Source organism: Centroberyx gerrardi, chromosome 12 (assembly GCF_048128805.1).
Source record: "Centroberyx gerrardi isolate f3 chromosome 12, fCenGer3.hap1.cur.20231027, whole genome shotgun sequence".
Classification (NCBI taxonomy): domain Eukaryota; kingdom Metazoa; phylum Chordata; class Actinopteri; order Beryciformes; family Berycidae; genus Centroberyx; species Centroberyx gerrardi.
Genome location: NC_136008.1, coordinates 11812010 through 11839262, shown reverse-complemented (window position 1 = coordinate 11839262; position 27253 = coordinate 11812010). Strand labels below are relative to the sequence as shown.

At 41.5% G+C, this 27253-nt stretch overlaps 2 protein-coding genes and 1 non-coding gene across 4 annotated transcripts; 2 read left to right on the top strand and 1 right to left on the bottom strand.

Moving 5' to 3' along the window:
- Positions 1 to 4714: 4714 nt before the first annotated feature.
- On the bottom strand, positions 4715 to 9064 carry tpi1b (triosephosphate isomerase 1b). The gene is made up of 7 exons (XM_071908517.2): positions 8863 to 9064; positions 6779 to 6902; positions 6362 to 6446; positions 5997 to 6129; positions 5720 to 5805; positions 5094 to 5181; positions 4715 to 4960 (listed from the first exon to the last, which is right to left on the bottom strand). Exons 1-7 carry the CDS (start codon positions 8969 to 8971, stop codon positions 4842 to 4844), a joined length of 744 nt encoding a protein of 247 aa, XP_071764618.1. The 5' UTR covers positions 8972 to 9064; the 3' UTR covers positions 4715 to 4841.
- Positions 9065 to 10634: 1570 nt separating this feature from the next.
- LOC139919937 (U7 small nuclear RNA) lies at positions 10635 to 10689 on the top strand. The gene has a single exon (XR_011785015.1). It is a non-coding gene; the product is annotated as a U7 small nuclear RNA (small nuclear RNA).
- A 763-nt stretch (positions 10690 to 11452) lies between these two features.
- On the top strand, positions 11453 to 25733 carry lpcat3 (lysophosphatidylcholine acyltransferase 3). Of its 2 annotated transcripts, XM_071908185.2 has the most exons (13): positions 11453 to 11576; positions 13671 to 13778; positions 15552 to 15658; positions 18211 to 18304; positions 18581 to 18618; positions 19405 to 19583; positions 19793 to 19901; positions 20032 to 20118; positions 20506 to 20672; positions 22106 to 22253; positions 22907 to 23062; positions 23923 to 24053; positions 24170 to 25733. In XM_071908185.2, the coding sequence occupies exons 1-12, from the start codon at positions 11492 to 11494 to the stop codon at positions 24040 to 24042; spliced, it is 1398 nt and encodes a 465-aa protein (XP_071764286.1). In that variant the 5' UTR covers positions 11453 to 11491; the 3' UTR covers positions 24043 to 24053; positions 24170 to 25733. The 2 variants fall into 2 exon arrangements, with proteins under 2 accessions (XP_071764286.1, XP_078143282.1); XM_078287156.1 differs by lacking the exon at positions 11453 to 11576 and having other exon boundaries at positions 13679 to 13815.
- The last annotated feature ends 1520 nt before the right edge of the window (positions 25734 to 27253 follow it).

The following is a 27253-nucleotide window of genomic DNA, read 5'->3' as shown; positions in this document are numbered from 1 at the left end:
CAAAAGCTAGAGAGGACATTGTGCACCCCACCTGTGACAAGCAGGGCAGGGATTTATGTCTAATTTTTAACAGTTCTAACCCATTTTCACAGTATTACTGAAAGTCCAGTAAAGAACAATCACCGCTACCTATTTGTGCATTGTACACCTCCAAGATTCTTCTTTTAGTACCATTTAATTTACAATACAACATTATGAGCATTTAATTTTCAGGCACACTTATCCTCTGTGGCCTGGGAGTTGGATCCCCATGCATTGACTACTTTCACTACTTTCACCATCGCCCCAGGGAGAAGTTCATTAATGGTCTTTAAAATAACATTTTCATAGTCTGCTCCAGGGTCTTCATACTGAGGTGCAGATTAAAAGCTGTAGTGCAGTCTGTCTTTAAGCATCAGTGTGAGCTCTTCATCTGTGTTTGGGCTATGGGATAATTCCATTTCTTGCATAGTGCCATGAAGGATGATTGAATGGGAACGTTAAGTCACTAGACAGATCCTTTGTTGCAAAGCCTGTTTAAAATATAGGAGCATGTGTCAGTGTTTAGTTTGCAACAAGGCCTTAATATGCAGCTGCATAATAGTCTTGGAATGACAGCTAGCACAGGGCATCGTAAATTTCAATAACAAACCGATTTTCAAACCACTTTTGAAGTTACATACCTAATACACCCACTAAACATTGTTATATCCTTTTGTAAACCAAAAGACAACTGAGGTGCTTAATACTATTATTAATTTACCTTCTGAACAGCAACAGTGACCTGACATGATGAATCAGGGGAACAAGTAAGCATAAATTAACTATTGAGAATAAAGAAAACTGAGGCTACACTCTCCAAGCATCTAATGATAGCATCTTCCTAAAATGTTTTCCTATGCTGCTAATATTTAGTTAACATTCCAGATTATCGCCTCAGCTGCGCCCATTAATTGCTCATTTAAAACACTTGAATTAAATGGTTTGGGATATTTTAAGTTAGTTAGGGGCAGGGGTGTGTAGCTGTTTCTCTAAACCAGCAGTAACCAAACTGGGGTTCAGGGCCCCGCAGGCGTCCTTGAGAGGTTTCCAGGAGGTGATCAGCAAAATGACTACTAGCTTTATTGCATCTTTATTGTTATTTCATTCATTAGAAGTTAGCACTGGGAGATAATGTGGAGGAATTACTTTTCTGATCAGAGGTTTACCTCTTTCCACTGTTATCTCTGCAGAGAGTAGAGACAGACAACAAGCTCTTCTCAGATGGGGGTCCAAGGGATTAAAAAACTTTATCAAATGGTCTATGGGTATATCTGGCGTATCTGTCTGGGGGTTCTTGGTGTGGAAAAAGTGTGGGAACTCCTGCTCTAAATGATGTGTGTCACTGTAGCAGAGGAGGTGGGTATACTCTTGAGATAAAGCAGGTAGACTGTGACCCCACCATCCTACATATTTCCATGGTAAGTAGGCTAATAGCTGAGCATACTCTCAATTCCCAGAAAAGAGGTAGATACAGTCTGTACACCCACTTATACATTCAACTAATGGTCTGGAGTCTGGACACTGCTAAATGGATGTAAAAACATGAATGAAATGCTGTTACTGCCACCTGCTGGAGCAGAGTACAACTGCCCCCTTCTTATGCTCCTGCACCAGAGAGCAGCAGATGGCAACTCCTGTGTGAAATGCATTAAAGAAAACCAAACTGTAACTATTCTGAGTATTCACATTTTATTCTGCAAGAATAAAGTTACCATAATCTGTGTTTATAAAAGTCTATGTCAGTGAGTGTATTATACCATTTATTTTGCATATCATTACTGCAACTGGTGTTTTTGTACACAAGGTTCAATGAGGCCTAGATACATTCGGTTGCATGCATATTAATCAACATAATTCACAACTAAACGTGGAAGACAGAGCCATTACTTTCTTTGTTCGCACTTGACAGGTGTCTAATTTTCTTTAATAATAAAACCACATAGGGTAACATACAAAACAACAACACAGCTAGCCCAGTGAACAACAGTGCAATTATAATAGCCCACGGTAAAGAGTCATATAGGCATATTCTCCCTCTTATGCACGCTTCTCATGTGCCTGCCAAGGGACTCCATCCATTTGAAGGATTTACCACAGTAATTACACACAAACTGCTTTCCTTCAGTGTGAATTGTCTGGTGTCTGTTCAGAGCGCTCGTTGTGATGAAAGTCTTTCTGCATATGTCACATCTGTATGGCCTTTCCCCTGTGTGTGTCCTGATATGTGCTGCAAGGTGGGAGCAATTGCTGAAACGTTTTTCACAAACAGAGCAACAGTACGGCTTCTCTTTATTTTCCTCACTGTTGATTTGGTAGGGATGAAAGGGCAAGGTCGGGTCTTGCAGATTGCTTTTCAGACTGGAAGGGGACGAGATGAATTCTTTAATGTCAGACTCAAGCCCTTCGAGCTGCTCTTCGTCGTGACCCATCCAGAAATCTCTGTGAGTCTTCTGCTGCTCCTTTTTGACCTGTGAGGGCTCTGGATGCTCCTGCTCCATACTGCTGCTGCCGTCCTGCTCGCAGTGCTGTGGCTCAGCAGCCTCCACTGCAGGGACAGCAGGGATTGATTGATGGTGCTGCTGCTGCTGCTGCTGATGGTGATGATGGGTGTGCTGCTGCTGCTGCAGCTGTGCTCCGGGACACCTATCCGACCGAGGGACTAGGAAAAACACAAAGGATGAGATGACATTTATGCAACATGATAAAATAAAAGGAAAAGAATGAAAAGCACCCTGTTTTGTTTTCACGCAGCGCCATAGCGCAGCAAAGCACACATCATTCAAACCAACCTGACTTCAGAAGCTTCAGCTGCATCCGTAGACGGCTGATTTCTAGATCTTTTGAACGAGAAATTTCTTCTTTGTATTCTGCTATTGTCTTTTCAACTGCTCCAAATATCTCCTCGGCCGCTGCTGTCAATCTCTCGTTGAGAAATGCTTTCAGTGACTGCATTTTGGCCATTTTTGGAGACAAATTAATAGCTTTTGCTTGCGCTTGGCGATGTTCTTGCGACTCCAGTGAACGTCACGCTTCGCTTGTAAACACGGACATGAGACTGCCACGCAAAGCAGCGAAGGTGTTGCACTATCGCCCCCTGCTGGAACGGGGTGCAAATAATACAGCTTTGTGTTTGGTGGACGGGCTTCAGTTCCGTGGCTGTGTCGACACAGGGAAAAGGTAAACTGGACAAAGACAAATGCAAATATTTGGTTAAAATCCAGAGTTTACTGAAGACAGACAACCTGGCCACTGTCTTTTCAGTCAGGGACTAAATGGAGTTTTGTTTTGACTTCAACTCAAACTGAACTAAAGCACCTAAGCACCAGAGGGAGAGACATCCACAAGAAGGAGAGACACCCACATTGCATCCAAACATAACATACAGAGGGAGCACAGACACCTTGCTGAATCTCTGAACAAAGACCGTGTTAGGCCCAATAATCAATCAACTACAGTTTAGACTTGACTTTTAAGATACTACTTAGGAGAGATGTGTGTCTGCCTCCAGATTTGTCCAGTAGTATTGCAAGTGCAGCGGGTGAGAAGTAAAATAAAGAGAGTTTGTAAAAGACCTACAAGCTGGAGAGATAATTACTCTTACTGACACACACACACACTATGTAGACCTAAAGTGGGAATGTAGTTATAGCATACATGATGCTGTGACCAAAATCTGTGCTCAATGTGTTTTTGGGTTCCGTTACATTAGCCACTCACAAATGAAGCCTTATTCTGATAGACATCAGTGCCTGTATGTGAGTGCTTACTGCTTAATGGGCAAAGCTACAGTTTTCTCATAATAAATGGCTCCTTGGCTGCTGTGAGTCGAAGGATCTGGCCGTTTCAGTTCAGTGCCAGGATAAATATAGCAGTCAAATGCCTCCATGCATGGCTTTGTCTTAACAGGAGTTCACTACTGTAATGTGACACCCTCTCTCTCTCTCCAGTCCTGAGAATACCACTGTGATTTTTGTCTTCCGTATAGCAATACATAGCAGCCAATCATCATCATTGTTGAAATCATCTGGACTGGGGGGTTTGATATCTTTTGGTAAATTATTAAATCTTCCCATTAATAAAATGGAATACCACAGTATGGGATTACTTCTGCCTCAGTTTTGTCAAAAAGTCATGGAACAGATTCCATCCGGGCCAAAAAGAAAACTGCAGTGACCAGAACAAAAACGGGACACGACACATTGAACCAGTCTCTAAATTGTTTATTATAATGTTTCCTTTACAGCCTTCCCCCCCCCCCACCTTTCATACCCATCGGCCATGACACAATATGATTAACATGTAATGGACACTTCCCTCTTGGCAAAAGAGCCAATAAGGGAGCGGATCATGCACGTCTACAGGGAGGTATAAGCCACAACACATCATAATCACACAAAGAGACACCTATATTAAAAAGACAAGTAAATGTGATTGACGAGAGCTGTGACACTGTATACACCAAAGTCCGTAAACTTTTCAAGTAAAGGCATGGGCTGCTTGTCCACCTCGAGGTGTATTTGTCCTTACAGCTTGAGCACTTGTGTGGAAGTTAGTATGCACACACGCTATCTCAGTGGACTTAACTCTTTTCAGTGCAGTACAGTGCATGTGTCAACCTGTCCCTTTTCTTCAACACAAAATACCAAAAAAGGAAACAGAGGGAATGACATCATTACACAAATACTTTGAATAAAAAAAAACAAAAAAAGAGGGGGAAGAGGACTGTTCTAAGTGCTGAGATTAAGGGATGATGAAACTGGACCATCTGAATGGAGTCGGCCTCTGATCTGGACGTGTTCTCGTTGCAGCTTCCTGGGTTTTTATGCCTTGGCGTTGATGATTTCAACGAACTCTGCCTTGAGGGAGGCTCCGCCCACAAGGAAGCCGTCCACGTCCTTCTGGGAGGCGAGCTCCTTGCAGGTGCCGCCGGTCACAGAGCCTGAGGAGACGAAGAACACAGAGTGATGAGAGGAGAGGGATGAGGGGAATCCAAAGTGACAAAAATAAGTGAGTTGAGTGAATGCTAAAAAATACTTTCACTTTCAAGGCGCTGTTTCTACACACTGACTGACCTCCATAGATGATCCTCACAGAGCTGGCCACAGCCTCGGACACGTTGGTCTTCAGCCACTCCCTCAGTTTGTCATGAACCTCCTGGGCCTGAGAGGAAAAAAACACAGGAAACAGACCGTCATGATGAGCAATAGAACCTTTCACAAACATGGCTGACGTACTTCCACTTCGTCGTTGTCAGGTATAGATCAGTTCTCACCATTGCCAGCAATGTTAAAAAACAACTTTCTGTGGCCACCGACTCTGTCTGTGATCACTTACTTTGTTTCAACATAGCAGGTGTTGTCATTGACATATCTTTCTGTTTCTGTTGTCAGACGACTACATGAGTATAAAAAAGTGATTTGATCGAGGGTCACAAAATGCTAACTGGCTAACCAAGGCTAACAGTAATTCCTATGCTGTTAGCATTTTGTGAGCCTCAATCAAGTCACTTTTTTATAGTTTTGCAGTCGTCTGACAACAGAAACTGAAAGATATGTCTTATATAGATATGTTATCACTATGTTGGGTTGAAACACTAAATAAGTGATCACAGATGGAGTGAGAGGCGACAGAAAGTTGACTTTTTCACGACCCCAAGCTAAATGTTAGTAGTAGTAGGAATGTAGTTTCCAACACTCACCTGCTGTGGGGAAGCGGTCTTGCCGGTGCCGATGGCCCACACAGGCTCATAGGCAAGCACCACCTTGCTCCAGTCCTTTACATTGTCTGGGAAAAGAGAGATATGATAAGACTTGAGGTGATATTTCACAACTTTTCAGCTTTCCAGCACGTCCATGCTTCATTTCAATAGACAGTCAACCTGCGATATAACCTCCCCTGAAATGTGTATTACAACGATTCGACTTGGTTCCATTCCCATACGATTCTACGGTGGGATTGTCCAGACAGTTTTGTACCTGCAATGACTTTGGTCTGAGCGAAGACGACCTTCTCTGTGATGCCAGCCTCTCTCTCGTCCAGCTTCTCGCCAATGCAGGCGATCACACAGAGACCGTTCTCCAGAGCGTGGGCCGTCTTCTGACCAATGAGCTATCAGAGAACACATATAAGCATCTAATGACATGGCAGTACAAAGTGTAGACATATTGTGTTGTAGTCTATCCCACTCATTTAAAGGGGTTTAGTTCTTTAGTTCTTACTGTCAGGTTAAGCTGTCATGCCTAATGCTTATTATATGAACTATTACACCAGCTCTCAGTCTTACAGACTACGATAAAGCTGGTGCAAACTGAAAGAACAAGACAAGATAATGTAGAATTACCTCGTCACTCTCTCCGAAGACGTGGCGCCTCTCGGAGTGTCCCAGGATCACCCAGTTCACTCCGCAGTCCTTGATCATCGCAGGGCTTGAGACGGAAAATATTCATACAATAAACACAAAATAAGGATAATCCACTTCAGTCACAGACACAACTTTGAAACTGCACTATAAATTACATATTTTATAACTTAATAAATTAACAGGATTTCATGTTCCTGGGGCTTTTCTGATAACCTTGCAAGCCAGATGATTTTGCGAGTTGACCACAGCATTTTGTATTAATTGCCTGCATCGTGAAGCTACTTTTCTGCATCTCAGGTATTTGCATGATGTGGTATTATGAGCCGTTCCATGCATCCATATTTATAGAGCATCATTAAACTCTAGTTGCGTTCCTCTAATGGACACAGGCCCTACCTGATCTCCCCAGTGAAGGCACCCTTGGCAACTTTGTAGCAGTTCTGAGCGGCCACACCAATCTTGGCATCCAGCGTGGACCTGGCAAAGTCCAGGTAGATGGATGGGGCACCGCACACCACGTCTGTGAGCACAAAGGAGAAAAAGGAGCTTTGAGAACTTAGTCTTATAATAACAATAAGACGATACTTCATTGATCCCTGCATTTTTCTTTTCTTTTTCGTTTTGTTTGCCCCCATTCACATGGATGTCAGAGTGCATGTTCAGGTACAGAGCAGCATCCCTGGAGCTGGCAGGGATTCAGAGTCTTGCTCAAGGACTCTTCAGCAGGGTGGATACTTGAACCTGTGTCCGCCGGTTGAGGGCGCAGTCTCTCTAACCACTAGACCACCCTGCCGCCCTAAACTCCTACCCCATACAAGTTTAACTAAGTATGCGCACAACTTTTCCACACAGCGCTAGTGCCGCAACACCATGGGCATCCAACAAATTCAGACCAGTCTTGATGATCTTAATCTTAAGAAAACAAAAAAAAAACAAACACAAGAAACTGAAGAAAGCACCAGTTGTGGACTACTTAGTGTTCCTAAATATGTTCGCAATAATTCTTAGAAACTGCAATGTAGCTGCAATGTGTGGCAAGATAAAATGTTTGCACTGCAGACCTAATATTTATAAACGTGCGAACATTTAGAAATATTTGCACATTTATCTCTCAACCTTAGATATTTCCTGAGTCAACAGGAGTACAGTCTACACAGTTCAAGCAGAGTACAGTAAGTCAAGACACCGACATTCACAATGTAACTATATCTTGAGGTTACGTGAGTCTATATTAAACACCTCCTGTCACTGTGGGTTTGGGAAAGGTCATTTATCCCTGGCCACAGACAGTCCCCTCTGCATAAAGGTCTGAGTTCAACCTCCGAAAGGTCGCCTGCGTGTCTGCATTCTGCAGGGGTCAAACAGGAGGCAGCAGCCCAAGTTCAAAGGTCAACAAAAGAGTCCAGACTTTAAATATCCTACATGTTAAGAAAATCTGGGATGAAACAGCTGAACTTTAAATCTCTACGGAGAGGCCGATGGGAAAAGCCTGCTCGAGTTTCTGATCTGGCACAGAAACTCTACTTTTTTTGTGCGTTTGTGCGTCACACACTGTTGAGCCACCAGAGGAGTTGTAGGGGGCGGATCTTTTAATGGAGCAAGGTCCAAGGATAGTCTATATGGTGATAATGAGAACTCGCTCATATAGCCTATGTATGGCTGGACGTAGATCTAAGCCCCCGAAGACTGTGCTCACTCGGGGGTGTGCACAAAACCACAGTTGCATAATAGGATCTTGGCAGAGGACAACAACTGGATGTGATGACTGCGGAAGCGGGCCTTTAAGACACAGCGGTGTGAATCTCTTTCTTGCAGTGTGTCATGCACTGAATAAAAAACTGAATTATAATAGGCCAACAGCAGCAGCGCCGTGTAGGACACCGCCGTGTGGTTATATAGTTAGTTGCCAGTTTGTAGGACGCGAAGTGCAACAGGGCAAATATCTATCCCACGGATTCAGATTGACATTCCGCCCAGCGATCAGACTCTTTCACAGCAGCGGCTTGCTGGCTGGAAGGGCTACGTGCCGCTTCAAACGCACACATAACACTCACACACACACACACACACACACACACACACACACACACACACACACACACACACACACACACACACATCGCTGAAAATCCAATTTGAGCGTCCATGATCTGTCCGTGCAATTTTCTATTCGGGGTCTTGTGTAAGCTCGGGTGAAGTGGGAAAAGGAAAGGACACAGCTCGCACTAAAGGCTGCGAGGTAACTTAATAAGCACATAAAATGATGGAGCGGACTGTGATGCTGTGATCACATTCATTGATTTATTGAACCACTGAGCCATTTTGACTCTTGATGGAGACTAGGCTATTCGCTTGTTAGAGAATTAACTTGAAAGAAAAAACTGACAAGCATGATGACTGGAAATGTGATTATCAGCTAAGCGACTAAATGTTGCACGATCAAAGGAGCGCTGGAGTACGAAATGTCACAATTCACGTACCGACGTTGGGGTCCAGCTTGGCGGTGTTCATGGTCTTCATGAGTTCGCCGAGGCTTTTCTTGTCGCCGTTCATCTTCCAGTTTCCACCAACGAAGAATTTCCTGCTCATGTTTGCGGTTTTGTGGGTGCTTGCTGGGCCTTCAAACGGTGCTGACAGTCCACCAAGGTATACCTAGTCTGGGGCAAGAGAGCGGACGTGCAGGAGCAACGGAGTGTATTTATGAACATGGAAAATTTAACCCCTCCTCTCCGCGCGCGCGCTATTGGTTTGTGGCGACACGCCCGCACAAGCGTTTCCCTATTTGAGGAAGGGGAAGAGCAAATGTCATGGTGCCTTCAAGTGCCCTCCGTAAGCTTCTTCTTTTTTTCTGTTCTTTTTTAAAATAATTTTTATTCTCGCAATCTTTAAAATAAGCGACGCCTATAGTGTTAACAGGGAAGGTCAATGACAATATAGCAAATCAGTAAAATAATAAAAACAATTGATCACAGAAAAGTGCTTGTTGTAAGCTCCTTCTGAGTTCCAAAGTCGTAAATATGACATTCAGCTGCTTTTAGTCAGCAATAATAACAAAATGAACCCTAAAACAAATATATTATTTCAGTGAGTGTTGTATTATTTAAAATAATTAATCAGCAAAGAGCTATAAGCTGTTGTACATGCATGGCAACTAAAAATCAAACACAGAATGGAAATAGAACTATACAACAATACATTCTTCGCATATAATGCCAAATAATAACATATAATAATGAAATACATCAATTTTTGACTCTCGGCAACTCGGGTATGATAGAAAATTCCTAGTCGTACGTAGGCCTACCAGTTTGTTGGGTCGAAGATGTTCGTGTCACATAATTACGATATTTCTAACAGTACCTGAAGGCAGCATCATAGCCAATACATTTTTATCAAGCTGTGTTAGACACGAAGACATTCAAAAATAAATAGAATAGCCTAGTAAAACTAGGCCAATGAAAAGTATGAGGACAGGACAAATATTAGCGAGCTCGAGAGATCAACATGTTTAAATGTCTTGCCATAGGATGAATGGAAGTCAGCCATGCAGTAACATGTCCTTGTTAAGTTACCGACATCCAATGAACATTTAAACTAGTCATGATTGACAGATTGATATTTTGAATTAGTCTAATATTTCAACTAATTATAATCTAATTATAAATATTACATTTTTTCATTTTTACTAGTCATAATTTCAAATATGTTGATGCCTAGATATCTAGAATTAACATTTTGACTGTCATCATTTGATTTTAGATATCTATAATTAATATTTTGACTAGTCATGTGAAATTCACTTGATTAGAATTACGACTGCTCAAAATTACTACATTATAAATACGTTGATTGGAATTATGACTAGTTGAAAATCTGTTGTAGAAATCTATTATTTGGAGTGAGCAAACGTTAAAACGGCCTGCCGTATGGATTCACTCTCTGATTGGCTGACACGAAACTGCCCCGCCCCTTTGTCCTTCCTGGGAGTAGTAAAATGGGTTTTGATTGGAGGATATTCAGCGGTATTTATAATACCCAACATGCATTTCGCTATAAAAAAAATATATTTCTCACATAGATGTACTTGAATTTAAAGGTGTTTAATTTGATGTTCAGTGTAAATGAACATTATAGTTGTCATTTTCTACTATTGGCCTACTTGGGTAGTTTTATAATGGGGAAATTATAGAAAACCGTAATTAAGAGTTGTATGTCGAATATACAAGTATGAAGAGCACTATTTAACCTGTAGGAATTTTGCTCTTTAGTATTTCTCTAGTAGGCTTCTTCTAAAAATAGAAGCCCCGAAATATTGTGAAATGAAAACACCCCAGTCTTATGAGTGCAGCATGTTATCTCTGTGTTTTTTGTTAGTTAAAATAGAAGACTACAAATCAGAGTTCTACAAATGCAATAAACAATAGGCGTATATTAATGTGGCAGGTGAGCATAGTGCTATGCTTATTATAAACTGTGTGTACCGTCCCCAAATATTCGATATAGATAGATAGATAATCTCCAATCTAAAGAGAAATACTGCTGTAAAAGTTACTGCTGTGAAGTGGACTTGAACTTGTTGTTCATCCATCTCGCCACATGGGGGCAATTTAGACCACTTTGCCACGTCAGTTTTGAAATAAATGGTTGTTAATCATGCACTTAACTTTCCCATGTCATGGGCCGTTCCCAAGGTTACAAGTTGCTACAGAAGGCATGTCCAAAAAACAATAGAAACAAAATCCACTGGACTTGAAATGAACAGTTGAAGCAGTGGAGTTTGTTTCTATTGGTTTTTTTTTTTGACATCTTACTACCTGGATGACTAAAATGAATCTACACAGACACACAGAGGGCATGTTACCTGAGTGTGTAGTAACTTACTGTCAGCCTAGCTCCAACCGTTGGGGACATATTGTGAAAACAGAGCAGAAAAAAAGTGTAGTAAAGAGGGAGGAGAGAGTAGAAAGAGGAGGAGTTTGGGTGGAGAATCACAGTTTCAGTTTGTCTCCAGGGGAGGATCGAGCAGGGCAGATATAGGAGTGTGTGTGTGCCTGCCACAAGTCCAGATTACAGACACAGCGCTGACAGCCACTTCCGCCCACAAGAAAGATGGCGGCTCTCTTGATGGAGAAATTGTCGGAGTCTTTAGGTTCCCCAGAACCAGCGGTTCGACTCATTTTATCTGTTTTAATTGGTGAGTTTTACCTCTGCAACCACTGACAGTCTTCGTCGTAGCTAGATAACATTACACTCATCCCGGTGACATTGCTGGGTGCTGAGCTGCTCTTCTGCACTGTATCACTGCACTCATTCACCGCTAACGTACGCTAGCTCAGCCAGGTACTATAAAGCTACTAACAGTGCCACACACAGGCTGCAAACGAGTTGTATAGCTTTACTACTACGTTACTAACTAGCTAGCTAAATCAATTACGGACATTCAAATTAGTCTTTTATAGAAAGCTGTCTAATGAATGGCATATCCCCTAGCAAGACCGAGTGGCTAGTTGAGCATATTGACAGTACATGCAGTAACAGTGGATACTCATCACCACCAACGGCTAACTTCTGTGTTTGTGCCATTAAGGTTAAATCAGCGTCCATAGAACGATAACGTCGTGTGTGCATCTGTAGGAGCCTAGTATAGTCGACCAGTCACTGTGAGTTTTGAGAAAAGTACCATGGTTTGCTTTACTGTTTTGCTCTGCTGTTGAGTATAAGTTGTAAATAACACGTCGCACTAGAGAGGTTGGTTCACATTACAGGGTCGGTATGTGTGTGGGGGAGGTGGGAGGAGGACGGCTGTCCTCTCTGAACTTTGCTCTGACACATGGACATGTCTGATTTCTGTTTCTCCTGACTAGTCACACTGGTGTCGACTCACACCAACAATAGACTGAACAACGCTATGCAGATCATTATATTGAAATAGTTTTGTTGGCTGACGCCTACTCTTCAGCCGGTCTGTTGCATGGTCGTTTCCTATTGTTGTTTATAATTATCCTCCATCATGTCTTTTGTTTTACTCAGAACCTGTTTTGTAATAACTGCTTCATGGGTTGGACCTAAATAACCAGCCATGCAATTGGCAAGTTTACTATTGACTTTGCCACATTGCTTGCCGCGTAGTCAAAAATAAAAGGTTGTGCCAGTTCTTCCAGTGCCAAGCTCTTGATAGTAACGCACACACACACACACACACACACACTAGTTTATGGCCCTCTCTGTCATTGGAAAGGTCCATTCAAAGACAAAGTATCTGGCAAGAATATCCAAGTTCCTTGATAAGGAAACCATGAGGACATTAGCTACATCATTAGTTCAATGCCACTATGATTACACCTGTGTAACCTGGTACAGTGGTATAACTAAAAGAACAAAAGATAAGCTTCAAAAAGCTCAGAACAAACTAATGAGGGTCGTCACACATTAGCCCAAACCATTTTAAAGAGTTGAATTGGCTCCCTGTTGAAGGTAGAACTCAACAGTTAAAACTTATTATGGTCTATAAGATTTTATAAGGTCTAAGTCCAAATTATTTTACCGGGTACTTTCAGTATGTTCGGGACTCTCATGGCCTGAATACGAGGGCTAGTGTATCTAACCTGAAACAACCCAATCTAAAAAGCAAAGTAGGGAGAAGTACATTTCTCTACACAGGGGGGGAGGAATGGAATAAAATCCCAAACAAAATTAAATCTGCCCATTCTCTGAATAGTTTTAAAAAACAACTAAAAAAATGGATGCTGAGTAAGTTAGTATAGTGAAACCTCTTTTCTAGGACAGTTCTAAGTTTGGACTGGTTTCTGAACTTGTGTGGTTTTTTATTATTTTCATGATTGTATAATATTGATGTTTCTATTAGGTGTTTTAGTGTAAAAATGGGATATTAGTAGCATATACATGTCACTCCCTTTTCCTGCCTGCCTCCTAGCCTAGACCTCAGGACCGCAATGGAAATAAGTCATGTGACTTTATTGCGATATCCTGATGAATTTTAGTACTGTATGTACATTTGTACATTGTATTTTAATTTATCGAATAAAGTCAATCAATCAATCAACCACATACACATGCATGCGTACATGTAGTAGCAGCAGGGCAGTGTTGGTGTGTGTTTGCCACATTGAGATATGCCCCCGCTTTATCTGGAGGTTGCAGTGCTTTGGCACAAGGTCATGTTGTTGACACCCAGAGCCTTTCAGAACGACTCACTTAGCTGATGTTGATGCATGTAGCCTCCGTAACAGTTTTCCTCTGTTCCTCTCTGTTCCCCTCTCTCCTGCAGGATACCCTTGTGCCCTGGTGTACCGACGGTTCTTCTTCCACCAGCCTGCCACCATTGTTCACTTGTTTAACACCTTTTCTGGACTGGCTCTAGCAGCATTCAACTTTGGTGAGATGAAGAGGGAGAGAAAGGGGCTGTGTTGGAGGTAGACTGACTGAATAGATATCTATTTGGCTATTACTCAGCGATAAATAAAAACAAAATAATAGTGTTGTTTTTGTTTTTTTACGATTTCTTTCATCACACGTCTATTCTTAATTATTTATAGGCCATTTCCTTTTGCATGAGTTTGTTATGATTTGTGTGAGGGCCACTACTGATAACATTGTATGTCAGTGCCAGCTACAAAACAAGCACTTGAAGCCAAGCTCAACAGCTTCACTTATATAAACATCATGTATAAATGCTTACAGATATGAATTCCTATATGAAGTACTTTGCTCCTGCTGAGCACATCAGTTTAAACACTACCTAACTTGCTACATGAAGAAATAATAAACAATTTCTATTAATAACATGGACACTGCTCATTTTGCATAGATGCATTATGGCTTTGGATTGACTTTGGATCAACTTTTAAATATGTATCTAATTACAAACTGTCAGCACTGAACAACAGTCTAGGTAGGTCTGACATAGAAGAGAAAAAGCTCTGTAACGGTGACATTTGCCTTCAAGATTTTGGTAAATGAGCTGAAGGTAACTCGGCGCTCAAATGTATATTTCACCCAAATCAGTTTCTTAACTTTGTACAATGGGAAAGCTAGTTAACCTACTGAGTGTTATTTGCATGTGCATTAGGCATTGTAGACTGAAGCAGAGTTAAAGGTTTGAGCAAAGTCAGTTATTTGTGGAAACAGTTTCTCTGACCAGTAACTTGTTCTATAGTCCAGCCATGGGCGGGTAAGAAATAACGCCAGACTAGCCACGCAAGCCAGACGAGTCTCGCAGTGTGAGCAACTCGCGAGACTCGTCTGGCTTGCAAGGCTGCTTTCAATTCAGCATCTGTGGGCTGACATCAAGATCATGAGACTGCATATTTGTTTTAAGTGTTTTTATCATCCATTTCCAAAGCCAAATGTGTCCTTTGAGCCAAAAAGCGTCTTCCAAAGGACTCAAGCTGCCCTCTGTCCATGTGTCCATGTCACCCAGCTCAGAAACCAGTCCGACGCGAAGGAAATATTACATGAAAATATAAAGCACTTTTGCCACATTTGGATTGGAACTGAGTGGCTTAGGGATGTCTAGCTGTAGTCCTAGTTAGCTCTGTCTCCCAGTAATGTGGATGGATAATCACCTATTGCTAAGTCATGAGAAAGTAAATATTTTACTCTGTAACTGATTAAATTGCAGAAATGGTAGAGCAGGTTTGACCAATGGAGATTTACATGTAAATGTTACTTTTTAGTCATTTAGCCAGCACTCCTATCCAGAGCAACTTACTGTACAATGAGTGCAACAGTAGAATAAACATACATTTCTAAATTGGCAATGTGACAAACAACCAATGGTAAGCAATGCAATTGTAGATAGGATGGATGGATGAATGGAGCTCATGGATGAGAGCGGTATGCTGAGTAAACACGGCCTAACACTGATCTCTTGTTTCTTTATTCTGTTGTGGCTGCACTTGGATTTTACAGCAGGTCTGTTGCTTTCTCTTTCTCTTTGTGAAATACTCTGTCTTCCATTCCTCTCTGAAAGCTCATTTCAAATCGGATGTATGTCATGTCTTTGTCTTGCTGTCCGTTCTCTGTCTCTGTCAGTACTGAACTAAGGAGGAAAAATGCTGTTGTCATGTCCAGTCCTACAGGTCACACTTGACTGCACTTACCCCCCCTCCTCCTCCTCTACCCCCCTCTGTCTGTCTTTCTCTCTCAGGCTCTCAGATCTATCACTCCGCAGTATGCATCCTCGTCCAGTTCCTGATGCTGAGGCTCATGGGAAGGACGGTAACAACTGTCCTGAGCAGTTTTACCTTTCAGATGGTGAGGGTCTCCCCCTGTTTCTGTGCCCCTTTCTCCATGTGCTTTGTTGGGATGCAGGCTCACTTTATAGCATTAGCCCCCTTTCTGTCCACCATTAGACTTTCACTGCAGTGGCTTAGGTCCTGCATGTGCACATGCTTATGTCAGTTGTCTGCTTTGTCACACATTGCCTGTAAGCATGTTGTATGCCCTTTCTCTCGCTTGCTCTTACAACACACACTCTACACGGTGTGATCCCAGAGATGTGGAAACATGGGATCATCAATCCCATCCCTAAAGTTGGGGGAAAAGATAAAAGAATCCCTCTGAACTATCGGGGCATTACTTTGACCTCTGCTGTGTATAAGCTGTTCTGTTGTGTGTTATTTAATCGCATCTCTGAATGGGCCGAGTCTAACAACATCATAGCAGACGAACAAAATGGGTTCAGAAAGACACAGAGTTGCCTGGATCACATTGTCACCTTAACTACAATTATAGACTCTAGGAAGAAGCTAAAGAAGCCAACTTTCTGCTCCTTCATTGATTTCTCTAAAGCTTTTGACCATATTGACTGGAACTTGCTCTGGGATAAACTGTCATTACTGGGCCTAAATGGCAACATCTTGAATTGTCTTATTGCTATGTGTATGAAAAGGTGTAGTGTTGTGTCTGTGTCAATGGCTGTCTTACAGACTGGTTCCCAGTTGATATTGGAGTAAAACAAGGCTGTATTTTATCCCCATTCTGTTTTCTATGTACATAAATGATCTTTCTATGTCAATCAGAGCCTTAGGTAAGGGTGTCTGTATAGATAAGGAAAAAATATCCATCCTCTTATATGCAGATGACATCGTCTTAATTTCTGAGACTGAAGAAGAATTACAGGAGATGTTAGACCTTGTCCATAGCTGGTGTCAGGATTGGAAACTGAACATAAATGTTGACAAAACAAAGGTGGTGCATTTTAGGAACCCATCAGCTCCCTTAACTTTGTTCGGATTTTCATGTGGCCCTTCACCACTAGAAGTCGTTAAGGAGTATACATATTTGGGGCTGATCCTAACAGAGTTTCTAAACTTTGACAAAACTGTTAAGCATCTGGCAATGCATGCAAATAGAGCTGTGGGTGCTATCGTAGCCAAATGTAAATCTATGGGTGGCCTTCCTTTTACATGTTTTACCAAACTGTTTGAATCTCTGGTTTTACCCATTCTGACATATGCTGTTGCTGTTTGGGGTTACAGAAGCTACTCTTGTGTTAATGCTGTCTTTAACCGAGCATGCAGATTTTATTTAGGAGTTGGCAAATACACCCCAACTGCTGCCGTACAGGGTGATATGGGTTGGAAAACTCTATGGCAACGCCGGTGGTCATGTATTTTTAAGAATTGGCAGAGGCTTTGTAGCATGCCTGATAGTCGACTCTGCAAACGTGTGTTTCTGTGGGCTTCCCAATTGACTAATGTAAAAAATTATATGTACACTGTGAGAACTTTTTTTTAGCTCCTTGCATATGTCCCACCTTGCCCGCACAGAGTCTATTCAAGAAATGACTTAAAGAATTTTGACATTGCAGTATCAGAGAGTGATGAACAGAAATGGTTTCAGTTAATAAATGCTTTTGATACAGAGCCATATGTACAAAGTATCTTATCAAGGCAGCACAGAAGCGCCTTTGCTAAATTCAGATGTGGAGTTGCACCTTTAGCTATAGAAACTGGTAGGTACACAAACACCCAGCCGATAGACGGTTCTGTACCCTGTGTAATAATGGTTCAATTGAATCAGAAGCCCATGTACTCTTACACTGTGAAGTCTATACAGACATTCGTTCTGAATTATTTTTTCAACTTTCAAACCATGTTGCAAATTTTAATGAGTACGATGATTTAAATAAATTGTGTGTAGTTTTAGCTGGTAAATATTGTATCCACCAATGTGCCAAAGCTTGCCACCTCATTCTCAACAGAAGACGTTCATTCATGAGTGTCTAAATTTTATAATGCAGTATTAAGATTGTTTTATATCCTTTGTGTTTGTGTGTGTGTGTGTGTGTGTGTGTGTATGTATGTATATGTGTATCAATGTATCTGTACGAATGTATGTACTTATGTGTGTGTATATTTGTATGTTTGTATGTATATACATATGTATATATATATATATTCTAGTATCTTTTTTTTATGTGTATTGTTTTTAGCCTGTGTCTCATAACTCTTGATGAGTGGTCCTCAACTTTCTTTTTTTTTTGTTGCTTTGTTTGACTTGTTTGTTGAGGAGTGACACATTAATAAAATTATATCTATGTAATGCTTACACTCTGTGACATACAGTCATGATACCAGGTTTTTAAACAGGACTTATTTCAGTTTTTTGACAGAACACTTCCATTGATTTCTGTTGGAAATGTCCTATTTTCATGCCTTTCTCCCATTATTTTCTGCCTTTTTGAGTTGCCCTAATCATATGCCAGTTTAGTGATATTTGATAATGCAGAGATATGATTACTGTCCAATTGTTACTCAAACTCTCCCTCTCTCTCTCTCTCCTCTCTTTCTGTCTTCCTGTAGGTATACCTGCTAGCGGGCTATTACTACACAGCGACGGAGGAGTATGATATCAAATGGACCATGCCTCATTGTGTCCTAACGCTAAAACTTATTGGTAAGTTGACCATATCCATTACCACTCACTATTCTGCTTGGGATATACCCTGCTGTCTCGTCAAAGTAGTTACTACAGAAGCTTTCTCATTGTGCTAGATTTGACATGTTCCTATTGCTGTAGTTGCAATCTCCCTCTGTTCCCTAGTGAACTATTAGCTTGCTACTAAACTGCTTAGAGGGCCTTGGCATGCCATAAGGTGTTCATTCTAATGACCATGACAATCGTAGTTACCCTAACATAGCCTCTGACACCAGTTGCATTTTCTGATTACAGGTTTGTCATTTGATTACTATGACGGCGGGAAGGAACCAGTGAGTTGATTGATCTCTCCTGCCTATTTGATCACTGGTCAATTTGTATTTGTATTGTCTGTCTTGGAATGTTCTTTTTTGCAGTTTTGCTCAATGTATCTGTGTTAGTTTGTCTCGGTCTCTAGCTTGCTCTTTTCATTCTGTCTTGTGTGTGTGAGAGCGAGGGGTAGACTGTGTTTTCGATAGGAGGGATTATTGTTAGTTTGCACCCACCAGCCAGAAGACTACTGACTTATCACGCTGTCTCTTCTCCGTCTGGTTTCCTGTAGTGCAACTAGCGTATCTGTGTTGGTTTTTACATAGTTTCTAATTTCTTTGGCAGCTGCCCAATGGTGCTTCTGTACATTATTATTCTATCCGGTCTTTAGGCTGTGCTTTTCATTTTGTTTTATCTATGTTAGAAAATCCATAAATTTGTCAGGCTGGTATTATCAGTGTCTGTCTTCCTAAGTGCTTCAGATAAATGTCAGGGGTCGCTCTTCAGTGCTTAGAAACAATTCAGTTTACAGCCTGTAGTTAAAAGCCAGTTAAGTACTATTTAGTGCAGTCAAATTGAGTTAGTGGTCAATCTAGATTGTGGTCAAATTTCAAAAGAACCCTTGGTAACTAGATAGGGAGTGAGCTCATCATTGTGCCCTTTTAAAATGTCGTGTCTGTCCATTCCTATTTTTCTATTCTTTTTTTCCCTTGTTTGTTTGTAAACCTTCTCCCCATGACCCTCTTTCCCATCTCTCTTCCTCTCTTCCTTTTCACTCCTCTTTTTCCTCCTGTATCCTTACATCCCAGTCCCAGCTGAATCCAGAGCAGCAGAAGGCTGCACTGCCCTCTGTGCCCTCTCTGCTGGAGGTGTGTGGCTTTTCCTACTTCTATGGCGGCTTCTTGGTGGGGCCCCAATTTACACTGCGCAGCTACCAGAGGCTGGTGGCAGGGGAGCTCACCGACTGCCCTGGACAGCCCCCCAATAGGTAGAGGAGAGGGGAAGGGGGAAGGGGGGTGGGGGTGGGGTGGGGGTGATGGAAAGTGAAATGAGCTGAAACACCAACTACATATCACCATAAAAATAAGACATTTGTTCAGTGTTTCAGCCCTTCAATTAACACTATTAATCTCTCTTCTTTTTCTCTTTTTGTTTCTTGCTCTCATCCTCCACCTCTTCCTTTCCTGTCTCTCCCAGTATTATACCTGCTATGAAGAGGTTTGCTCTGGGTCTCCTCTGCCTGATTATATATACAATATTCAGTCCACATTACCCAGACAGCTACTTCTTAACAGATGAGTACGAGGTGAGAAAGACAACATAATTGAAAATGATCATTGTTCATTTTGCATGCATTATTCAATGTAAGATAACGTAAAGCTTGATGAATTATTTTTTTTCACATTCTAAAATGTAAAACTGTGTCCTTTCTACAGGCTCAGCCATTCTGGTACCGCTGTGTGTTCATTCTCCTTTGGGCTAAAGTCAGTCTATATAAATATGTCAGCTGTTGGGTTATAGGGGTAAGTATTCTCTTGATCTGGTAATCTCTGTTCAGAAAGTGGTTGCTTCACAAGGCTGAAAAGGAGTAGCAAATCGTATAAATGAGTCGCAAATATGATAGCAAATCACTAGCGGCTTATCATTTTGCCTCCTGAAACATACGGTAGGCCTCATTTGCATTCAACCACATGCTAACATGCACTCCCCAAAGCCTATGAGAGGGCATCGCCGCAACCACACTAGCCTTTTACATACTTTTGCATAGAGTCATACATGTAGATTAGATTTTTGATGTCACGCCCTGATCAGTATGAAGAAATACTTAAAGGCCCAGTTTATCTGGTACTTGTGCTCTGTGGTGTGATTTTACTTAAGTGTTGATCTGGCACGTGTGTTGTGTGTTTCAGGAGGGTGTATGTATACTCTCTGGACTAGGCTACAATGGTGTGGGCCAGGATGGTAAGCACCAGTGGGACGCCTGTGCCAATATGAAGGTGTGGCTGTTTGAAACGACGCCACTCTTCACAGGAACCATTTCTTCATTCAATATAAACACCAATGCCTGGGCTGCAAGGTCAGTGTCATGCCTGAATGATCTCTCCAGTTCTGTAGCTTGTACCCAGAGTGGTGCTGTAAAAGTTAACTATCTACTTGACTGATGACTGTGAAACAGGGGGAGAAGATGTAATCCAATTTGCATATTTGGCAATGCTTCACAATAAATGAGTAATGTCACATGCCAAGGGTTCTCCACATTTTGTTTCAACGCCAGCAGAATCGCCTGGCAAAAGCTGTTTATCACAGGAAACTGAAGGGAGCAGACATCCTGGGAGGGGCTCAAAAGTTTGTATTTTTCAGACAATTACAGTTCTTCAGCATGGGACTCATGCATGAAATTTCCAGAACATGTGACAGCATTTGATGACGAGCACAGCAAGCAAAGCAATTTATTGAACGCACCCAATTTATTTGGTCCATTTCAGTTGACTGAGCTCGCTACCTCAGCTTACTTTAACTTGCTACTATGCAAAGTACATGAGACACAGAGGATGGAAGAGGAAGTGGGAATTTGTAATAATTTCTGTTCGCTGCAGAATGGAAGTAGAAGTTGCAAGACTGTAGCAATGTGGAAGTTCTGTCAGATGATAACTAATAGAGCTATCAATCGTTTAGTTACAGTTATGCTTGTATATCTGGCCCTTTCAGAGCTTTCTCTCTGGAGGGCAAGCAGATATGCCCTTGGTGGTATACAGTACATAAGTGGCACTTAAAATGCTCTCATTGTTTGACCTACATGCTAAACAGGTCTGTGTATTTATAGTCATGTATGCATTACTACTGAGTTATTATTCCCTTGGCACACATTCAAGCAGTTTAGTAATGAACGGGTCCAATTGCACAGGATTTAACCTGGATCAGGTAACGCTATGTAAGATTTACATCGTTCATAACAAGGCTCTTCTGGAAAGAACAACCTGGTGCACTAAAGTTACAGAAGTAGGAGTAGGTATGATTAAAGTATACAAGTTGTTCAGGCTGGTCCTTTTTTGAGAACTGTTTGAAGTGTCCATTTATGCAGCATAAGGTTGAAACCAGTGTGTAGGAGAGGGGCTACTTCATGTACTTGTTTTTGTTTTTTTTACTGCCGTCTGGCCCTGCCTTCTATAGATTAAGTTTCCCCTGGGGCCAGTCCCCAATGTGCTGTAAGAAAAAAAAAACACTCCTTTGGGGATATTTAACATGATGTGAGTGCACTTGTCAAAGGTATTATAATATTGTAGAATAGGCCACCATTGAATTGATGAGCACTCTTCTCGAGGATGTGAAGTTGTTGAAATTTTCAATATAATCTCAGTTGCTATGCAACAATAACTTACAGGTAAAGGGGAGTGCTAGTTGATAAGTAGTCATGCAAACAATGATGGAGAATCCATTAAGCATTTGTAGCCTGACTGCCCTAATTCATGGTAAAGAGAAGTAATGCCTAACTCTTGGTTTGCTTTTTAGGCATGTGTTCAAGCGGTTGAGGTTCCTGGGCAATAAGATGCTGTCTCAGGTGGCCACGCTGCTCTTCCTGACCATCTGGCATGGCCTTCACTCCGGCTACATCATGTGCTTCTCCATGGAGTTCATCATCGTCCATGTAGAGAGACAGGTATACTAGAGATAGAGGTTAGTCCCTGGAGCAGGGATAGGCAACTTAAACGGTGGTGAATAGCTAATTAATAAATAAAATCTGTGGTTACTATGAGGGAGCTGGTAGACCTGTTTGTAATGAACACATACTCCTTTAAATCTCATATGCAAGGTGATATGTAGCGCAATATGCCTTTAATAAACAGAACATCAACTACTTGATTTTGGGACAATATGAACGATTCCTTAGTTATTCATTAGTTATTAGTTCATTAGTTATTATTATTGAGTAGCTTCATTTGAAAATTGAAATGTGCAGGACACTCAAACCTTATGGGTATTTATTTAATTGTGAGTGGTAACTGCAAATTTTTTGACTGAGAGAAACATTGTGGTTGCACCTTGAATTATGCATATTTAGTTAAGGGGGAAAAAGGCAGCATCAGAGATCCATGGTTGAATTTTAAACAAGAAACAACCTCTCAGAATCACGTCTTATTACTTAGTGGCATAATACTATTGATCAAATGCACCTCACTGCTGAATGTATTTGTAATTAAATATTGACAACATTTGCAATTAGGAGTCAGTTTATTATGTAACCATTCCTCTGTTTAATCACTATAACCATTGCTGAATTGTGTTTGTGTGTGTGTCGTCTGTGTGTGACAGGCCCAGGTTCTAGTGAAGGACAGTCCCTTGCTGACCAAGCTGGCCAACAGCCCGCTCTACCCCCTCGTCTATTTAGTGCAGCAGTTTATCCACTGGCTCTTCATGGGCTACCCCCTGGTGCCATTCTGCCTCTTCACCTATGACAAATGGCTCAAGGTAATTCAGGATTTATGGAACCGCACGGGTCATTTGGGTATTTGTGAGGTACAGCTAACTCGCTATTGTTGCTGCCAGTCTCACTGTATTGTTGCATTACAAAGTTATTAATTCTTCCAGTTTTGCTGAGTGTTGAATGTGGAAACGGCTAAATCTGTAAATCTGTCAATCTGACTAATATCATGACAGGCTTACAAAAATGCAAAATAATATGTATTGATGTCTTCCACCGATGATCCAAGTGCTTGTGGTTTGGATGTGAATTTACCAGCAGGGTTAGAGTGTCCACCCTGATAATATGTTTCTTCATGTGTTTGTTTTTTTTCCCCCCAATCAGCCCAGCCCCTCTCTCTGCATGAGTAAATACAATTTATAACACTGAATGAGCATTTTCAAAGCAAGTCCATAAATATAATTTCTCTTGCTTATATCCAAGCATGAAAGTAACAATTACACACTCTAACTTACTCAATTACTTTTTGTTGTAGTTGTACTTTTTTGAGGGTTTTTTTTATCAGTAATTTTACTTTTACTTAAGTATGTTTTAAATGAAGTATTGTACTTCACTACATTTTAAAACTCATCAATTACAGAGGACAAATTTGTAGGCTGTCTGTGAACATTGCTCCAGAAACTGGTGAGTCATAAATTGGCCATATGTGGAGCCATTCACAGTGAACAGTCAATCAGCAGAGAAGAGTAATCTGGCTTTACTTTATTTTGTAAAGTTTTTTTTTTTTTTTCAAATAAAAGAATTTAGTTTGAACTCTGTCTTCACTGTCTTTTAGAATTACATAGAAAAGATCACATCTAACAATGTTCTCCTTTTCTGTCTTTCTGTCTTTCTGTCACTCTTCCAGGTGTATTCGTCCATCTATTTCTGCGGTCACTTATTCTTCTTCGCAGCCTATTTAATCATGCCATACCTCCGTAAGGTGCTGGTGCCTAAGAAAGAACGGAGTGAGACGAAGCAGGACTAAGACTTTACATGGTAAACGAGTGTTACTCTCAGTCAGTCACATGAAATTAACAAAACCAGTTGATAATGTTACCAAAGCGAGAGATGAAGAGGTGTGTATGATGTTTTAAATCTCTGTTTCCTCCCAGGTCTCTCTGTGGCTGAATATCCACCCAGGATGCAACTGAAGGGAACTGTGACTTTTACGGAACAGATCGGAAAATATTTTAAGGCCTTTAGTAATATATATTATATGTCCATGTAAAAAAAAAAAAATTCTTTCTATATATTTTTGTGTTTTAAATGGGATGGGTGTTTTTTCAAACATTTGGAGAAATGTTTACAGGAAATGACCATTGTGCCACATGGGTAATTGTGAGCCAATCAGGGGTGATTTCCTGTTTGTTTATTTTTCTTTTTTAAAGACATGTGGGACTAGCTGAACTTGAGACTTAAGTATTGTCTACACAGAATTGCACTCACCAAGCACGGGTTCAGAGCCAGCCACTGGCTCTGATATATTTTGTTCTGTTTTTCTGTCTCACCTCGAGCCCCCGCATCTAGCAGTGAGCCTTCACAGGACCAAGGTTTAGGCACAGCAACAATGTATTTGGCACTTTCTAATGTAATAATACAACATGCATACAGCTTGTTGGAAAAGAGAGACTGCTGCTCTGACAGGTATGATAATATTCAGGGCGGTCATTTGTCGAAAGTGGCTGCCCAACGGTCATACGAAGCACTGTAAATCACACTGTACACTAACACTCAACTCAAAATGGCCTTGTATTATCAATGAATGTTTTTGCATTTCTTCTGGTTTTAATTTGATTGAAACATTTTTTTTTTGTGATGAAAGACTTGATTTTATAGAATTTTAGGAGGTTTTATGAAAAAGAAAATTTTGTAGCTTTGGATAAGATTTCATGAAAGGATTTGCATTGTTCTCCTATTATTCCTCTTAATCATTTTGTACGACTTCTCCTGCCATCCATCCTCTTCTCTCTCTCTCTCTCTCTCTCTCTCTCTCTCTCTCTCTTTCTCTCTCTCTCTCTCTCTATACGCTCCTCTTCTGTCTGCCTTGATTCAAACCCAGCCCTCAGCCCTGACTTTATAGATCTGAAAGTGTGGAAATCGCCCTCTCCTTGCACTCCACCAGGCCATAAATTCACCACAGTTTATCGCTTATCCTACCCTCTCAGATCTCCACACACAGGGGGGCAGGGGCTGTTTTGGAATTGAGGAATTGTCTCATTTTGAACTGGAAGCAAAACTGAAACAAAAAAATGAAGAAAAAAAACACTTTTGTATTGAGTGATTTTCACTAATTCATTACAGACACCCATGGTCTGTTCCTTCATGTTTTTTAACAGCAAGTTGGTAAGTGGTTGAAAAGTGTGAATTAGCTACATCCCATTTCCACTGTGGGAATGCTTCTGTTTTGGGCTGGATGGTCTGATCCATGGTATGTGAAGGAAGGCATGGTACTGCCACCCTTTCAAATGCAGAGACACATGGGGAGGACAGCACCTCACTGTAGCAACAGCCCAGATTTTAGTAATATTTATACATGACATGGTGATTATTAATTGATGTGAATTATTATTTCAAGAGACTACTTTTTGCCTTATTCCTACCAAATGTACAAAAGAAAACGGGGAAAAAAAAGTAATTTTAAATACATTTTTTGTAATGTTCATTAAAATGCTGGATTTCAAAAACCAAGGGTGTCTGAGCTGTGATTGTTATGGTGTCATCATGTGAGTGTGTGTGTGTGTGTGTGTGTGTGAGAGAGAGAGTGTTTGTGTATGTGTTTGTGCGTGTGAGAGTGAGTGTGCGTGCACGCGTCTGTCCCATGCTTTTTCCCTTCATCTGTCCGACAGGAGCACAGGGCAAAAAGGGGCGATATGACGTCATTTTGCAGTCTGGTTATAGGGGGGTGCGGGCGCTGGGAAAAAAGGGGCAGAGTGGCAGTGAAGTCTGTCACTCGTCAAACAGGGGCAGAGATGAAAATTAGCGTGATTAGATGAACTGCTGTGTCGGGGTCTGAGTCACTCCTCGTGCATTCAGTACAAAAAAAAGCAAGAGCAGCAATCTGGCAGGGAGCTGGTGGGGGCCGGAGAGAGTAAGAGAAGGACGCAGTGTGGGCGGGTTAAGAAACGCCGAGAGGGAGGGGACGCCAGCGTAATATTCCCAGCGTTTTTTTCTCTCTCTCCCTCCATACAGCCGAAAACAAGGGCATCGCTCTCTCCGTCTTCCGCTCATATCCCAATCTAACGTCAGTGTAACATTCTGGCATTTGGAGCATCATCAGAAGAAGAACAGCTGTGTTACCTGAGGTTTGGTCTCTTTTTTTTTTGCCTACGGGGGGATAGCCGAGCGGCAGGGGCGTGAGAGGCGGATGCTGCGAGGGTAGCGCTGGGTACCAGAAGCATCACCACACACACCACGGTAATGTGAAATCGACAGCGTCAGATTTCTCTTTTAACCAGCGTTCATATCTGCGACATTAACCCTCCTTTAGTCCTATATGGTCGGAATATCGCTCGGCATCCGTGGAGCCGAAGCTGCTAATGTGTGTCAATAGCAGTCCATTGCAAATCGATTGATTATTGTCGCATAGGTTACGCATGTCTGTGGTCCTGAATGCTTCTGTAGCCTGACCAACCTGTGCGCTGAAGGAGTCGCACATATTGCAACGTTGTAGGCTGTTTCCCTGATTCATTTCGGTCCAGTCTTTTATAGGTTGTCCTTTACCAGGGAGTGCTGCAATGGAAATTGTTATGGCTTGTTATGTCAGTGAGAGCTCAAAACCCCATGGAATCATTTTTCAATTGTGGCAACTGCCACAGACAGCAACTGCATTTTTTCCCCCCACACCACAAAAAAACACCCACACGCTTAACCTATTCCAGTGATGTAGGCTACACACGCACGCACGCACATACACACGCACACACGACCAGGTGTGTGCATGCTTCATAGGCTAACCTAGGCTCTCAAAACTACAGGCGTTTCATTCTGTTTTTAAGGATTGCATTATAACAGCCAGACTGGATTATTGGTTCATTCCTGCTATTTGATTCAGTGTGCAGCTCCAAATTCAGTTCATTATTTGGGGGTGATGCCTACTTGCAGTCTTATTTTCCCATGCAGGCCTCCACTCAGAGGTCGCCAGGAATCTAGTCCACATACAATGCTTTCATAGTGCTTTCCTTGCAAAAAACACAGCG